Source organism: Aptenodytes patagonicus, chromosome 2 (assembly GCF_965638725.1).
Source record: "Aptenodytes patagonicus chromosome 2, bAptPat1.pri.cur, whole genome shotgun sequence".
NCBI lineage: Eukaryota > Metazoa > Chordata > Aves > Sphenisciformes > Spheniscidae > Aptenodytes > Aptenodytes patagonicus.
The window spans coordinates 135,457,519-135,476,220 of NC_134950.1; the positions used below are offsets into that span (position 1 = coordinate 135,457,519).

The 18,702-nt window shown below is 37.2% G+C and overlaps 1 protein-coding gene across 6 annotated transcripts in view; it reads right to left on the reverse strand.

Moving 5' to 3' along the window:
* PALS2 (protein associated with LIN7 2, MAGUK p55 family member) overlaps window positions 1-18,702 on the reverse strand; it is a 61,669-nt gene that overhangs the window by 15,176 nt on the left and 27,791 nt on the right. For 3 of the 6 annotated variants that reach the window (XM_076331328.1, XM_076331324.1, XM_076331330.1), the window contains 5 exons: window positions 14,232-14,353; window positions 9,701-9,853; window positions 2,524-2,676; window positions 1,765-1,992; window positions 432-563 (listed from right to left, as the gene is read on the reverse strand). In XM_076331328.1, the coding sequence (XP_076187443.1) occupies window positions 432-563; window positions 1,765-1,992; window positions 2,524-2,676; window positions 9,701-9,853; window positions 14,232-14,348 (783 nt within the window). In that variant the 5' untranslated portion in view covers window positions 14,349-14,353. Of the gene's footprint in view, window positions 1-431; window positions 564-1,764; window positions 1,993-2,523; window positions 2,677-9,700; window positions 9,854-14,231; window positions 14,354-14,866; window positions 14,953-18,702 lie in introns of those variants that run through there. The other 3 variants (XM_076331327.1, XM_076331325.1, XM_076331329.1) reach the window with 2 other exon arrangements.

Below are 18,702 nucleotides of genomic sequence, written 5' to 3' on the forward strand. Positions count from 1 at the left end.
CCCTCTTCAAATCCACAGGGTTAATTTCCCTCTCCCTCCTCAACTCTGAGCACTCAGGAAGGGGTCCACTTCTTCCACAGTCGCTGTCAGGGAAGACTTACCACAGTTAACATAGTCAACCTAAGAGTTTCTGCTAGAAGTTGTCCACTTAAACTGATTTTGGAATGTCTAGGCTTACGATACAAGAACAAAGACAAATAAACAGTAGTAATAGCAAAATGAGTGTTACACATACAATTTATACCATTCAACTTTCTCTAGTATTTCAATTGTTAATATCTTGGTATTAGCTTGAAATTGGATTGCAGTGTAAATATTTTTTCTTATATCTACTGTTAAATGGAAGGAGATCATAATTTAAAGAGTTTATTATTAAGGCAACTAGTGAGGCTTTTCGGATTTTATTTTATATTTTTAATCTTTTTACCAACCTGCCACCAATTTGGATCTTCCCGGTTTACAATCTGAAGAATTTCTCCTTTAGAAAATTTCAAACCTGCTTCTTTGCATGGGATGAGATTGTCGTTATATGGATTATAATCAAAATGACACTTCACAAAAACCTGAAATGTGTAAAAATTTACAAAGCTTAAACATTATAAAACACATTTTTACTAATTTATCTGTCAAACTGAAGTAATGTCTTTACCTACAGCATAAAAAGTGTGACACGAAAAGTTTGACAACTTGCATTTGGCAAGTAAAATACAATCTATGGAAAAAAACTGACAAATACCAGCTGAGAGAGTAGAAATAATCAGCAGTGCAAACCTTGGCTGAAGGAGCTTCACGATAAAAATAAAAAGCCAACTGTTCTGTTTGGACAATGTATTACAAAACACTCATTTTTGCCTTTCAGTATATACAACTCAATTAGTATTCTGACTTTAAATTACTTAAAAATATAAAAAATTCTCAGAACGTGAGCACTGCATTCAAGGCTTGCGGAATCTTAAGAATTAATTTTGCCATGAACTCAATGTTTTAAAACAAACAAGACATGTGACAGCTTAAGACTCAAATTTGATGCAGGGGAAGAAACAATAAGTTGCATCAGTAGACTGGAAACATCTTTGACTTTTTTCTACCAGGTTGGGGAGCAAAGGAAGCAGTGCACCTGCCTCAAATACAGCACATTCCCTCAGCATCTACTCAATGTACGCATAGTCTATTATAGTCACGGGCGTTAAGACCCACTACCTGAAGGAGTGTCTTACAAGACATTTCAAATGCACTGATTTAGAGCAACAAGTTACTTCAGCAGTGGAGAAATTGACAGCCTACAGCAACAACAACAGGGTAAGGAATAGCCACCATCCAAGTTCCTACTTAGGTCAGTGAGTTCAAGCTTATCTGTTGAATTCAGTGTGTTTCTGAATCCTCTGAAACAGATTACTTGGACACTGATCATGTTACAAACACATGCAGTTCACTGCAGTTTAGTGTGATTGTAGCTGGGTCATCTGAGGTCACTGGATGTCAAAGAAACATGCTTTATATGTAGTATACAAATGCTTATCAATCTTTGATACTAATTATAATTTTTTAGGCAGGCATACTAGGTGTGGTATTAATCTACTGAATAAACCCATTTCCAAAACGTACTTAAAGGTGAATACAGGCATCTACATTTTAGCCTTCCTTCTAACATTAAATACACAAAATAATCAAAACATGTCTAATCCAAAATCTTAAAATAATCTTATGCAATGAAGTACCAAGCAGAAGTTCTTTTGACAGAACTGTTAGAAATGTGCTACTGACCTGTTGAGGAATAACAGTGTCTCTGTAGCTGGGGAGAATCTTCAGAGTGACGCTGCCACTAATATTCTTCAGCAGTTCCTGCAATTCTTTTGGATTATTTCCAACCTCATGGCCATTCACCTCTTTAATAATGTCACCTACATGCAGAAGACCTTGTCGATCTATCATTCCTCCATGAAGAATTCGTGCTATTACCAGATCATTGTTCTCAACTCTAAACGTAACACCCTGAAAGAGGTATGTGACACCTAGTTCACCGTTGTTTGAATTTCAATTTCATTTTACCATTACCTCAAGCAAAAATAATACAGCTATGGGATATTCTATCTACCCCAATGAAAAGAGACAGTAATAGTTACTACAGTGTAAGAGTTCCTAATAAACAGATAAGCATCAGGTGACACAAAAGTGCTTTCAGACAAGGTTTTCATATGACCGAACAATGACTGTCTTGTTCTTGATTGCATGCAATCCTGTCATTTTGTGTCAGGACTAAACAGATGTTGTGTTAGTCAGTTATGCTAGCAAGTCATTCAGCCTAGTGACTGCCTATTCACTATCCCATAATTTCTTAAAGAGAACGGGATGGAGAACACACAAATATATTCTTATTTCAACCTCTCAATACTGATCCTATCACTCATTAAATTACACAACATAATAATGAAAAGAATTAAAACGTAATGCAAGACATTAGGCACATGCAAACGCTTTCACTCGCACTTTAAATTAAAGACACACTCATCTTCACTTACTTACCAGTGGTTCTCCTGCTCTTTTGTGAATTCCAAGAATACGAATAGCATCTACTGGAATGATCTGGTTGTTAACTGAAGAATTATTGACTTCTGGGCTAGAAGGAGGGGAATCGTAACATTTTGAAGCCACAATATCATGTGCTTCCAAGAGTGACTGTAAAGAAACAGAAAAAGCCTTTTTTAAATCATGAAATAACCATTTGCAAAAGGATTTAGTGCTGAATAACCACTGAAACTGCCCTTTGGGGACTAGATATTAACACTCTTACTCACATGGAACGGAGCAAAAATTCACTTTCATGTTTGTATGAAATACAAGTGCTCACATGGCCTGATAAGCCTACTGTCTCAGCAAATATGCTCTCTTTTGTAAATACAAATGCTTCTTCTTAAGGAGGTACAGGAGAAATGTAATGAATTTGGGAGGAATATGTGAACTTGCAGGGAAGACGATGGAAAAAGGAGCACCTAAAATAGTCTTTCACCTCATGAGACAATATCTGAGCAAATGTTTAAAGTAAATGAACAACCCACTGCAAAAAAAATGAAGATAACTCATCTTTAGATACTTGCGTCTAATGTAATAAAATTTTCCTCCACAGTAATTTGGAAGTAACTGTAAATTAAAGATAATTACAGGTATGCAAGGATTTCTAGCAATCTGCAGAATGAGTGCTTTCTGCTTGCAGAAAGCCAAGGCAGAATTCTAGCACCAAATGAATCCAAATTGACAGAATTCACTTTTTGGAAGACAAGAACTCAGACCTTATAGTTAATGGTGTTTCACCAGTCCACATGCGTAAGTACAAACCAAAAGGAAGAGACACAAATAAATATAATCATCTTTGGAAGACAATGCAATTTAGACTTAATTTTCTCGTAAAAGATACTTTAAGATTTAAAGAAAGTATTTCTAAGACAATACATACAGGTAAAAAAAGATCAAACTTGGGAAATTAGACAATGGAGACTTTCCATCTTAAAGAGGAAAAGGGACACCCTGTAACCACCATATATAGTAGTTCAAGATAAAGCAGCCTGTAGCAGAGTCTCACTGACACATACAGGAAGGGGAAAAAAAGCAAGTAGAGGAAATGCCTACTAGGCCCCAACCAACATAGCTTTGTTTCAAACAGCGACCTCATGAGATATGGTCTTAAGTTAGATCACTGACTGGTGTCAAATAAGTAGCTAAAGAGAAGACACCGAGGACAGGACATCATAGGGATTATCATTGGCAGTGACACGCACATGCCAGAGGAAGACAGCAAGCTACTAGAAAGTAGAGCTGGTGAGCAGGTGACATTTAAGCAAATTTAACAATTTTGCTATGCAGCCTGCTCCATTCTTCTGTAAGTCACCTCTAACCTAAAAGTTGTGCAACCCTATTAGTTCAGTGCTAAGCTCAACATGCAAGCCCTCAAAGTGTCACAAATCTGAACAGTCATTTTAATCTGCCTATTACACGATGACCCTGCTGATACTTCAACTTGAAGTTAGAAGGAGGTTCTAATTCACTGATTCTGTCCCTGCCATTAAGACTGTAAAGACAGCTGCTTATTGTGGCTGCTCTTGATACTGTGGACAGAAACTAAATCAAATTAAATAGTAAAAACAATCATTTATTTAAATCAAGCAGCTGTCTGATGATAGCAGTTTCTAATTCTTCATTATCCAAGGCACATCCAATCCAGAAACCAGGAGAACAGATCTCTGTTTCCCAATGTTTGCAAGCAACATTTTTGGATCTTTCTACATTTCCAAAATGAAACCAGCTAGTATCAACTACACATTTTAACACATTACCACTGACAAAACCAGGCAGATGCACCAGTTTTCTCTTTTGGTCACATGCTAGAACAAACGGCTCCCAAACTTTCTGGCCACAAACCACTAGATTTCTCATGGAGCCTTACAAATAACCATGCTTGTACAGCTCCCTGCCCTTAACGATCATATAATTTATGGATTATAATATGATCCACAGTCAAAAAACACTACTAAGCAAACAGTCTGTGCCATCCTTTGCAAATTAACACGCTCTGAAAGATTCTTCAGTTCTTAAATCTGATCCCATCATCCACATTCTGATCCTATTTATTCACTCAGTTTCATGGATAAGCATGAATTCTTTTGACTGCTACTTAACCATCTCTCAATCACAAAATCTTTTCCCTGCTATTTACGTGATGGCTGAGTCACAGAAGCACTATCAGGGACTGTACATTGCTGCCCACAATTATAAAACGGTTTCTTTAAGAAAAGTAGTTTATTGGTTTTCTTAAAACAAGCCACAGTTAATTTATTACCTTCCCATACCTAACTCTCAGTTCTGAAAGTCAAGAATCTATACCAGTTTTACAAGACTGTTTCCAGCCAGCCAGGTGACGGCATACAGTCCTGAAGAACACTTAAACAAAGCCACCTGGCAACAGGGGCCATGTGTCTGTATCCACCGTCGGACTACTCTCCAACATTTTATGTCGCTCTCAGTTACTTTCTTATTTCAGTAATGTGGTTGAGTGATCTGAGAAATACAGTTGCATGAAATTCACTTGTTTCTTTCTTATGGTATCGGAAGAAGTGATATCCTGTGCTTCTGCAACTCCAGAGCTCCACTGGAATCTGATCTTTCCCATACTGGTGCTAGAACACTTATAAAACCACTGCCAAAGTCTGCAAAACAACATGGACTGAATAATCAACAACTATAAAGTGGTTCAAAGTTTCCTCCATACTGCATATGTAAACAGGACCAGCTGACTATCCACGACCAGGTAACTGTAGAAAGGTTCTCATGATAAAAATGGCAATGTTGCTGGAATAAGGCATTTAGAAGAACTCTCTCTGTGTATCACAAGAGACATCGCACAATGGACATACAGTCCTGTGGCAGACAGTATGGCCCCTTTGTGCAAGATACTGTCATAAAGTAATCCATAAACTTAGAACATACCGACTTCTTTACAGTAGTTTTCTGTGGCTGTACTTATTTGGCAGGTTAAAAAAAAATTTTAAAAAGTAATTAAAAATTCAGTAAACAAAGAAACATTAAACATCCAAGGCTCTCTACAGTGCTGAAGCCAAGTTCAAATTCAAAATTTGTTTTTCCCAAAAAAATTCTCAGCACAATCTATACAATTTATGAAGCATTGCCTGCTCTATATGATAACTATTTCCCCAACTGTGATCCAATAGAACAATTAAATTACAAATTGGGGGCTGGGAGTCAGGGGTATACACAAGAACAGAACAACTCTATGGTCTTGAATTTAGGACTCCTTTCCTAACACTTCAGGCCTCAGAAGTACTGAAAATATTCCCATTCCTCTTTTATGCATTAAATATGTGCTAGTCTTCTCTGATAACGCTGTTTAAAAATTAGAACTTAATAAGTGGACCACAGGCCCCTAATGTACGTGTGAAAAGAGGAGATTTTTAAAGGCTGTTCTGGAAAAGTGAGGAAATAATTTAAGATCTTAGAGAAATCAGGGGGGCTGGCAAGGAGGCATGGATATGTGGGAAAAATAACCCTATAAATTACATCTGTCTAGGAGGCAACTTAAGATCACTTTTCTAAATGAAACATTTTAAAGATATGATTAGCAATTATAAAACTAACTATTAGAAGAAAATATTGGCTACTTTTCAGATTAAGTATTTAATTGCCAGCAGAATCTACTGTTTAGGATGAATGGCTTGCATAATTCTTGGAAAGATGAAAATAACTGAACAAGTTCTTCCGTAAGCAGCAGAAGTGATTCTTCTGCATGTTTAACCACTCCAATGGTGCGATACTTTCAACTCCTCCCTCTTCCCTCAAGGCAACGTCTCCTACCACTCCTCTCTTCTGCTCTCCAGCTACTGTCTGGCAAGACCTGCTATAGCCTTTTCTACGCACTGCATGTGCCAGCTGGCTCTTCAATACATACTGGCCTGATGGCCAGCTATCAATACTGTGAAACTCATAAGAACTTAGTATCTTCCACACTTTGAACACTGAAAATTTTAGTTAAAACTAAAAGGGGTAAAAAGTGGAAGGGAAGAAAAAGAAAGGAATGAAAGGAGAAGAGAGAAAAGGGAGGGAACAGACAGTCAAACATAATAGTGTAACCATACATGCACCTGTACTCCATAAGCTAGTCCGTCCCCAATGTATCTTCTGTAAAAATGTCTGAAAGAAATTAAGTTCTGTAACTCGGTAGTTTCAGCACTAAATGATACATTCAAATAAGCTATGGCACTGATGACTTGTATACCACGTTTGATACTTGTATGCCGAGGTAGGTTACAACCGTAAGATGACACTGTGATAAAGTGGCACCATTCATTTGTAAAGTACAGAATCAGCCTCTAAAACAGTTACACAATAGTGTCAATGAAACTACAAGAGTCAAGTCAAGGTGGCTTGTTTACACATTTACTGAACTGGAGAAAGGATGCAAATTACATTTTCTATAATTACAAATGACATTGTATTTTTCCTTTCTTCCTTAGGGGTCCCTTCTTGCGGAATTTGGAATATGCCTCCTTGCACCAAATGAGGCAGAAAGGATAGCACTTATTTCTTGAGTATTTAGTTAATTTTGTGTTTCCTTTTCAGAGAGGGAGATATATAGCCTCCCCAAGCCTTAGAAAGAATATTGTATTCACATTTTGGTCTGCAAATTTTCCTAGAAGCTCTTCTAGAGTGGTCATAACTACAATATCAGTTAAATAAAAACACTTAATCAAAATACTACTACTTTGGCCTCAGTTGTCTTTGTTGCCTGCCTCCAGATGGGGAATGGAAGCACAAAATTAAGGGCCAAAAAATACACCCTAATTTTAGGCCTCCAAACTGAATCACATCAGATCTACTTTTAAAAAGTAAGTAGCTAGCTTCTTTTTGCCTGTACGCAGTATCCAAAACTGTTCATTGTTTCTGCAAATGCGACTGAAGGCCTCACAACAGGCACTTAGAAAATTAAAAAAAAAAATACAAGTTAAAGCTGCTTCAGACTTTATTTTTTTTTTAAAATGAACTCTAATTCTGACAGAGTGAAGGATAGGTTAGTTCTCCAGGGCAGCATTTAACTATCTTAACCATCAAATAGTCTTTTCTCTTCCTTTCGTACCTAATTTTTTCTGTACTATCCAGGCTTTGCAGCAAATGAAGTAGGGAGCTCTAGTAATAGCTTATTTGTCTTATACACCCATGATTCACTCAACAGTATAGTGAAAGAAGCAGAAGATTCTTTGCCCAGCTGGTCTCTGGACTTTGCCATCTCTCTTCGGAGATCATCGCTACAGTGCCTTTCAGAGTCAGTCTACTCCAGCAAGTCCTTTTCATCTTTTGATTCATCCTCTTCGATTTGTCAGCTTTAGTTTCTTTATCTAACACAATGGATCAGGTCTGTCACTGCACCAGTTGGCCCCCAATTCCAATCTTTTTGCGTTGTAACTACCAATTCCTCCAAACTCATCCTCTCCTTTTCCAGTACCAATTTCTGCTAAGGGATCAAAGACTGATTTGAAGGTTTATTCACCAGTAAGTCTCCAAATAATAGTCTTCGATCCTTTAGTTATGATGCCCTTCTGGACCGTCGTGGTTTAACCCTAGTCACCAACTGAGCACCACACAGCTGCTCGCTCACCCTCCCCACCCCCGGTGGGATGGGGGAGAGAATTGGAAGAGCAAAAGTAAGAAAACTCATGGGTTGAGATAAGAACAGTTTAATACTTGCAATAATAGAATAATAACAATAACAGTAATAAATTGTAATGGAACGTAAAACAAGAAGAGAGAGAGAAAAACAAAAACGGGGGGGGGGGGGGGGACACGACCAAAAAACAAACGGTGATGTAACCGCTCACCACCTGCCGACCGATGCCCAGTCAGTCCCCAAGCAGCGATCACTGCCCCCCGGCCAACTCCCCCCAGCTTATATACTGAGCATGACGTCACATGGTATGGAATATCCCTTTGGCCAGTTTGAGTCAGCTGTCCTGGCTATACTCCCTCCCAGCTTCTTGTGCACCTCCTTGCTGGCAGAGTATGGGAAGCTGAAAAGTCCTTGACTTAGTATAAACACTGCTTAGCAACAACTAAAACATCAGTGTGTTATCACATTATTCTCATGCTAAATCCAAAACACAGCACTAGAAAGAAAATTAACTCTATCCCAGCCAAAACCAGGACATGGACAAATAAGAGCACAAGGGAGGCCAACATACTGCTCTTCAGAAGAGGCAGAGGAACTGTCGGCACTCAGAATAGCTACTACCTCAAAAACTGAGCTCTTAAAGTGTTCCTTCTTCCAACAGGTCACAGCTTGACAGCATTTCCAGCGTTTATCTATGTTAAACAGTAATGCACCTCACTGCTATGTTTTTATAATGTATAACTGAAAATTTAGAAAAAAAAAAAAATGTATGTTTAAACTCATATAACCAAAAAATGTCTATGACTCTACACCTGTCTGCCAAAAGAAGCACATTTATATTGTGGCAAAAGCTTTGCTTATGTTATTCTACAGGACACCTGTAGCTAAGTACTAAAGTCAGCTGAAGCCTGCCTAGAAAGTCCAGAACCTATCAAGGATTTACAAACCCTAATCTTCAAGGGTCAGTACAGAAGCCAGTAACAGAATGGCAGCTATGGAAAAACATCTGCTTTTGACAAGCATATGTCAAAACTTCATTTATGTAGCAGAGCAACAGTGAGAGGGATGCAGAGTCTCAACTTAAGCTGCAGTGCAGATCACATCACAGAAGAATCACGTTCCTTCACTCTGCAAACTGTACATCTTACACATAAGTATGAATGCCGACATATGAACTAAAGTGCAGAATGGTCAGCATCAGGAATTAAGACCACCTGGAAATGCTAAGGATGAAGCCTTCAGGGAATTGTTATGGAAACTCAAGTCATATAGGAAGTAAATGTTTGTTCAAAATTTATAACAGAAACTCAAGTGGATTTTAATACAATAAATGAAGATATTCTTGAGGTGATAGCAAAGAATAAAATTGTGCTCATTCCTAACCCCACGTGGCTTCTGCTTTACCTTTCATTCAGAGTAAAACCCTACATATTAAAAGTTTGCTACAGTTCAGGTTTTATTTCATTATTATTTCTAGATCCATATGTGGACACTGATACAGTAAGTTGGTAATATACAGTAAAAAGGTGGCACCTGAAAATGAGGCTCCTTGAGTATTCCAACCAATTCTGCAATATTTTCATCTTTATTTATTAAGGGACTGATGTCTTCAAGAATTTCATTCACCAGCTCCAGATTGTTGTCACTGACAGCCTCAAGTTTAGAATCTTCCAGTCGCTCGTGAGCCTGTAAGATTAAATATATGAGACTATACTGTAAATAAGTTTCAAGAAGTTCCAACTTACAAACCTTTTAATTCATTTCTTGGTGCAACCTTTAGCAGGAAAGCCAGAAAAATTACATATAGTATAATCTGTATATTTTATCTTTAGAACTGCTGAAGGATTTTGCATGCTTAACTACATGACCCAACAAACTTTGTAAGTAGCACCTGTCAGAGGCTTGTATGTCCTTGTTTCCTATAACCTCTATGCTATACACACCAAACAGTCCTCTCTGAACAGTACAGCGCCTCAGATCTTTTCTGCTTCAGAACCCAGCACAAGTACATCTTCTAGAAGAAGGACAAAAAAGGAACTAAGGGATCTGCTCAGAAAAAAACAAAATCTGCAAGAGAAGCATTTACCTCAGGCTCCTCTCATTCAAACACCTTCAAAACAGCAAATTCTAAAGGAAAGTCTGCATAACTAAAGGAAATTCTAAAGAAAAGTCTGCAGCAAAGGCGGCTAACTGTATCCTGGGCTGCATTAGGAAGAGTGTTGCTAGAAGGTCGAGCTCTATTCAGCACTGGTGAGGCCACACCTAGAGTACTGTGTACAGTTCTGGACATACTGGAGAGAGACCAGCAAAGGGCCACAAAGATGATGAAGGGACTGGAGTACCTCACATTTGAGGAAAGGCTGAGGGAGCTGGGACTGTTTAGCCTCGGGAAGACAAGGCTCAGGGGGGGATCTCATCACTGTGTATAAATACCTGAGGGAGGGTGAAAAGAGGACGGAGCCAGGCTCTTTTCAGTGGTGCCCAGTGACAGGACCAGAGGCAGTGGGCACAGACTGAAACACAGGAGGATCTGTCTAAACATAAGGAAACACTTTTTTGTTGTGAGGCTGACCGAGCACTGGCACAGTTTGCCCAGAGAGGTTGGAGTCTCCCTCCTTGGAGATATTAAAAAGCTGTCTGGACATCGTCCTGGGCAACCATCTCCAGATGACCCTGCTTGAGCAGGCGGGTTGGACCAGCTGCCCTCCAGAGGTACCTTCCAACTTCAACCATTCTGTGATAACTTTTCATCTCTTTCTAGAGCTATTGCTGCAGACATAACCCTTTCCTAAACACTGCAGATACTTAAATTCATTGAAAGGTAGGAACTTTGAGCTGCAAGAGAAACATCTCATAAATCCAAATGCTCTACTTATTTATTACAGGCAGTGCTGTATCATAAAATTAGGGAATAAGAGGCCAAAAATAACTAAGATTCTCAATGCACTCAATTAATAGTTATTTACAACACCACAGCAACAAGAAGTTCAGAAAAGAACAATCGCTTTGGCATGTAAAACCACAACAAATAACAGATATATTCAGGAGTCATCTATATATACTTCCCATATATATAATTTGAAGGTATGCACAACACATCTACTTTCTTATTAGTGCTTTAAAACAGATGTTAAAATACAATTTTGCTAAAACCAGAAAACTTGGGTTTCCTGAAATCATCTGTGTATTAAATTCTACTTCGTATCTATAAAATGGTATCTCTGCAGGACTGATGATCAAACACTGGAAAAGCTAACTTAACATAGAGAAAGACATTTCAAACATTCCCCAACACCAACACACACAAACCAAATGACCATGATTACAAAGTCATAGGAAGCCTGGCACCTACACACATTCTCCTTAATAAGGGAATGCTATTTTGTACATGATACGTACAGTAAACAATATCTTTCTTTTAAAGTTTACTTCTTTTACAGAAAATAAAAACACAAATCTATTGACTTTAACACAGAGTATAATCTAAATACAAATAACCTCACCCTTCACTCCAAAATCAAGGCCATGTATATACCAGGAAACAGAAAGTTTATCAGTCAACAACCTCTGTAATATGTTGGGGAGTAGCAGGATATGGAGTGGTATGAATAATTAAAAAAAAAAAAAAGAAAAGAAAAAATAAAAGGAATAGCTAACTTAAGATATTGCAATTATTTTTTTGTTCAGTTCAGTTCATCATTTCAGAAATAGTGATACTGAATTGAGTCTTTTGATTCATTTGATACTTATTATACTTGCCAAATGTTGAAATAGTAAGGCTTTTGCTTCCAACAATCTGACATCCTAAATACTGGACTCAATGCTTATAGATTACTCCTAAGATGTTTCCTTGGTCTGGGTTAGGCATTCACCTGGTATGCTGTAGGCTATGCTACAATACTAAAAGCAATAGTGTGATTGCAGAAAAGAAGATAAAGTTTTGAGGTTCAAAAGAATAGTTAACAAACCAGGAGAAGAGAATTTTGTCAAGACGGTTCAGTAGCAAAACTGAGTAAAATTCATTCATGTTCCAAATTCAACAACTGTTTTCAAAAAAGCGTAATAATTCTAAAGGCTAGTTAGGATTGAGCATAAATGTCAGAAAATGACAGGAAAATGCATTTTACAGTGATTACAGTTACTTCCCATTTCCCCTACCACCCACTGAAGAATGGAAAGGTACAGTGAAAGAACCCTATCTGAAAAAAGATCTGCAATTTCTACCTTGATGCCTTTATTCTAGACAGAAGTGTGAAATGAACTTAACACAATTTTAAAAGATTAGCCAAACTTTGCATTGCAAAGTATTATAAACTAACTACTATGCTTATTGCTTGCCTTCGTTTTTTTAAGGACTGAAAAGAAAAAATAAGCTTGTATGGCTCATGGCACATTTCCCTAAGTTTCTTTTTGTCCTTTTTGGGATACTTTACATAATGATTAGTGTTAATAACTGACTAATAAAGGAAAATGAAAAAGCTTTTATGTTTCTGGCTTGGTCTGAAATGAATCTGCTTAAATAATCTGACCATCTCAGGGTCCTGAGAATTGCCTGTTCTGTTAAAACTAGCTCTTCTAACAGAAAAACAAGTTTTATATATTTTTAGAGACAAATGGATATATATGAACTACATATACTTCATGAAATGTGTTGTCATTTTGATCTTGTCCTTATTTAGCTCTGCTGGTTAGGACTGAGTTTTTGGGTTTAATTCCAAAATAATTAGAAAAGAAAAGAAGAGTGAGGTCATGCCATATGAACACAATTAAAACCTTTCAGCATTCTAGATAAAGCAAGTTTATAGTTAAGAGTCTGTTTCCATTACAAGCACTTTTTTACATCTGCTAGTCATTAAATTCCACATAATTGTAATTGGCCATTAAAGCACAAATTCTTGATAAGAAAAAAATGCTTTGCAATGAACATTTTCTTCATGATAAATATTAAATTAAAGATGACATATGCAGCAGATACTGAAGTTGGAAACAACTCTAAGTAAGAAAATGCTTTTACTTTAGTAAATTTAGTATACAAATCTTTCCCTCTGCAGTCATCTCACTAGCAGATGAGACACATCCATTATTTCTAAGTTTATTACTATGCAATGTCTTCCACTTACAACCAATTTTTTTGAACAGTTAAACACAAGTAAATTCTTATATGAATTCTTATGAGAAGTTTTCCTTTCCAGATTTTTATACTGTGCAAAATCCCTGCACAACAATCCTTTAGCTTTACGGAATATTTCATGCCTGCCCAGAGGGCATTGCTTTCAGATGTCTATTCATATTAAAGAGACAGCTACATTTAAGTTAACTGTTTTTTCCTCATGAAAGGAGCTTATTTCTATGAAGTAAAATTAAGAAAGAATATAAGCGCTGTGCAATATTGACTGCATCTCCTACTACATTTTAATTACAGAGTCCAAAGATTTTTTGTAAATATCATCTTACTTATTTATAAATATATACCGTCTATAAATAAAAGATTTTCATAATGCAAGACCAAAACTAAGGATAGCCCATGTCTCAGAGAGCTGACAATCAAAGGTCCCAGTATTACTCTGAGATCCAGGAAAGGGCATGGAGACAATATTTCACTGGGCTGACCAGAAAGTCATTTTGTGCCAAAGACAAAAAGAAAACTTGTTTACGCCATGAGGCAAAGAAGGTTATTGCTCTCACTTTTCATCTTTGGCGCAAATGCTAAAAGTCAGAAGGCATGTGGGTTTTGCACACAACAGTGGTCATGAGACTATATTGAAACCAACTGCTTCTAATTTCAAGTATTTTGACATTTTCTTCATAAATAAATTTACCACATTATTTCTGGAGTCTCTGAATTTTTCTTCTTCCTCTAGATTCTTCCATATAACAATAAATCAGCGTGCACAGAAATTACATTATACCAAATCTTCACCTTCAAGAACTCCTTCAAGTCTTTTAATAAGACATACTGTACATAAAAGCCATTGTTAATACCTCAATCCATACTCAATGTTCACACAACAATTTAAGAGTTAAAATATTCCCAGATTCTATTCAGAGCAGCAAGTTTAAATACCTTAGCAAGTGATCTTACAATAGGGTTTTCCATAATTCCTTTAAGAAAAATCAGGTCTATTTCTTCAGCACCTGTTGATGTCGGCAGATCAGTAAGGTTATCCAGGACCTGCTGCATGGCTGCTGACAAAACAAAAACATAAAGTAAGTACTGACCAAAATAGGCTTGCATAAATAGCAAAAGCTCTGGGAAACACCACGGTACTAACTTTAGAGATGTTAAGCAGCCAACTACATCTACTGAGAGCAAGTGGACAGGAAAAAGAACTTTTTGTTGTACTTGTTTGAAAGGTGGAAATAAAGGATCTATCCAAATCCTTATCATCACAATCAACTTAAATCCACGCCCAGCACATTCCTTTCAAGATTCACTACTACTCAAAGATTGAAAAAAACAAACAAGTATAAACTATGTATAAGTATAAACTATATCTTCCAAATACAGTAAAAGCAACTCACTCATGACTCTTTTTATTTAATCTCTCTTTCAGAGGAAGTTTTCAGCCCTCATACATATACCAACCAACTACAACTTTTACAATGCTTGTATAGGCAGACGTCACTGTTCTTAAAATGAACACATAGTTCCAAACCAATTTTTTTTAACTAAAAATTTGCTTACAAGGCAGCTCTTACCTTGGAGAGACTTGTGTCCGTCCCCAGCAGTCCTTTACAACCAGTTCTGACTTATTGCACTCCAGCACTAAGTGTAGATGGTGCAGATGCTAACACCAACCTGGCACCACAACACACTGCAATGGGAAGTATATCCTACAATGTGAAACACGTTGTGCCTGCCCAGTACCCTCAGTGGAGATTTTCCTGGCTATCTACAGACTCACAGAGAGAACTGCAGCAACTGGGGTGAGAGTGAGCAACGGTGCCCAAGAAAAAGTCAGAAAATCCCACCATCCCAGCTGTCCTGTCCCGTGAAGTAATTTAGGTGAGTGATGAGATTTATTTTATAACTGTGTGCTTCAACATTTAAGATCAAAAGTTGAACAAAACAAATCTTTTATGTTAGACAACAGGTTCAGTATGTTCACATATTACAGAGCTCTTGCGCATTTGGGCGTGTGTGCAGCAGCCCTTAGTGGGCATTACATCAGCTAGCCCCGAGCTTGCAGAGATGAACAAGGGCCAGCTTAGGCTGAGCACAAAAGGGGGCACCCCTGGAGACAGTTACGATGTCCTTTGCAAGGTAAATAGTCATTCTTTTCCTGTTTTCCAACATGTGACTAAATATTCTTATCTTGTAGTACTATCTTAGTAGTGAATAACCTATACTGTTCTTGTTTTTCACTGTATTCTTTTAAACTCCTGACAAGTTATATGTGCATGCTCAAACAGACACAAACATAGGTATACTAAAAAAAAAATCTTCTGTTGAGATTCCCGACAAGCTAAAAAACATTAGAACAACCACTGTGTACTGCAGTGCTCCACATGCTGCGTAGCTGCATATATCAAGAGAATTAGAAAGCCTATATGCTCCTTCTCCCACACAGGAATTTACCCTTAACTTTCCTCATTGCTTTATAATGAAAGCTATTATGAAACACTGCACAGTAACGGAACAAACAGCATTCTTAACACCTACTTTCTAATTTCAATTCTTCCTAGAAAATTTCATCCCAAGAAAAAATTTTCTGGCCATTCTTTCTGTCAAGTGGAACTGACTTTTCAACAATCAAATCATCTTGTGTGCCACATTTTAACTACAGCAGTGTATGTCAAAAGACTGCATTTTTTAAAAATATGTTTTAACCATACTTCTCGCTTTCAAAAAGTGAATCTTCTGTGAAACCATGAGTAGGAGGGAAAATGACACTTACTTTATGCTTTCAGATTTTGAAGCAATATTATTTCTATTTTGTAATAGACAAAGTGCTGTTAGCAATCACACATTACGTAAAGTCACCAAATCAACCTGTAAATAGTCCTCATCTTCCTCAGACTAGGTTATGTCCTATATCTTGACTAGTTCAGCTGCAGATGCAACTGCCTTGTTTCACGTCTTCTCAATTCCCAGTTATAGATTTATGACTCTTAATGCAGTCATGCAGATGTTTCTAGCCAATTTACATAGTGTACTAGGTGCTGCATAAATACTGTAAGTGTTATAATAATAAGCTTTCTTTACATTTTTAAGTTACATAAATTGTTTTTAAGGGACTTCAGGTTAGCACTTTTGTTCTTATAAATAATCTGAGCAAAAATATAAAGCTTCCATCAGGTCAAAGGATGCACCTCAACTACCAGTTGTAATTCTAGCAGTTGATGCTGACAGAGGCGTGCATAATAAAGACATTCCTTACATATCTCCATGTTAATAAGCTGCTTCTTATGTAACCCTTTCAGAATTCTGCCTATCTTAGAATGATCAAGTGAAAAAATAAAATCCCTACATAAAAACTTTACCATCAAGGAGAAACTGTTAAGAGCAACATTAAGCTTCGCAAGAATTACTTTCAAGCTTTGTGCACCTAGACAGGGTATTTTCAAACAAATATTTTTTTAATAAAGTTTTCACAAATTCTAGCATCAAAACTGCTTAAGTATATTTTAGCATTCTTGGAAAGCAGCAAACACCTTTATCAACATACAGAGTTCAAAAAATTCACAAAGGCAGACGTGCATCGCAGGTGATCAAAACCAAAACCAGTTGTTTTCAGAAATAGCTTCCTATTGCTATGCATCTGATGGTTGCCTTCTCTCATGGCACAGCCATCATGGCAAGAGTCTTCTTAGCTATAAATAGTGTTGCCTCAATATTAGAAAGAAAAACAAAAAGGCAAGCATATGTAAGTTGGGATAAGGCACCTTTACTCATCCTGGACTGTTTATGTTTGAACACAGTGTGGGTCTCTATACTGCCTCAGTGTAGCTAGTTCCCCCATCTTAAAGGGAAGATCTTTCTAAGCAGTTGAATAAAAAAAAATTATACTGTTAAGTACCCCTTTATTTTAACCAGCTACAAGGTTAAGTAAAAAATTTTTAGCACGAGAGAAAGCTTTAAGAAACTTCAACGAAGTCTTTGCACCTGTTACCTAGTACATGGTAGCTAGAAAATAGAGCAACGTTTATGTGCTTCACTGTGTTTATATGCTTCACAATGTTTCACTGCTTTACATTCACCTGACAAAAAAATTCAGAACATGACTAAATGTTATTTTTCAAAAAGTCATCAAGAGCATCTTCCAACAGGAATTATGTCAGCTGGTTTATTTAAAAAGAATAGACAACAATACATGGGTACTTTTTGTGACAGACTAGACTAAGCACTTTAATTTCAATGTTTTACTTTTATTATGCAAGTCACGGGCCAGCTTCAAACATATGTTTAATGTGAAATGCTAACATTTGCTCACATGTGAAAATAGCTTTGAAAGTCTGAGCAACATATTGACCTACATACGCCTTAGATATTCATACGTGTACTTCCAAACAATTTGATTTATCCAAGACAATTTAAGTGGGGGGGGGGAGGAGGGGAAGACACTTTGGTAAATGTATTATAGACCCTCTTTTTATGTATCTATTCAACAGGCTTTTGTTTATTCATTTCTAGGGGAAAAAAATCTTATTAAAATACAAACAGCAGGAGACACATTGTTTCCAGGCTTAATTATAATGATCTTTCAGAATAATGTAGATACACATGGAATTTCAAGTAGCAGTCTAAAACAATTTCACATGGGATGTCAGGTAGCAGTCTTTAAAACAATTTCACTGTTTTCTTTCCTGGGGCAAAGCCACCTTAGCTCTTTTAGAAAGTATCTTATCTTTGAGGAGCAGGAATGAAAGCTGAAGATGTAAGTAGTCACGTAGGAAAGTTTTACTTAAAAGATCTGGTCCTATCAAGCAAGAAACAGATAGAACTAAGGAGTTTAGAGACTACTACAATTCTAAATACCCTATCAAAAATTGCCTTTTGAGCCTCCCGTCTCTTCTCTGGCAAATCTGCCCTTGAAATGTTGATAGAGGTTACTCGCTGGGGGGTGGGGGGAAGACCTGTAGAATTTACATGTGAGTCAGGTGTACAAGAACTAAGGATTACAGTGAACAAACTGCATAAACCAGGTTGTCAGGAGTGTTCCTTATTGTTTAATACTTTGGTGTCCGATTAAAAGCAAATGTGTGCTTTTCCTTCAGTGGAAAATTAATTGGGTCTCTCTTGCCTCTCTCGTCCCATCTTTTAGAGGAAACTGGTAAGAACATACTAACTTTGAGAGCTCTACCATGCACCTCCTTCTCTCTCTGAAGACAAACCTTTTTCTACATTCAAAGACCCATCTGGGTAAAATTTTAAATTCTCATCACAACACAGAAGGATTTGCTTTTGTGAGGACAGCATGAGATAGGCATGGTTGACTGCAATGATTAATAAAACCATCTAGGAACACACACATTACAAGAAACACACATTGACAACAGCCTCCAGACAGAACAGGAGGAACTGAGCAGCAGAA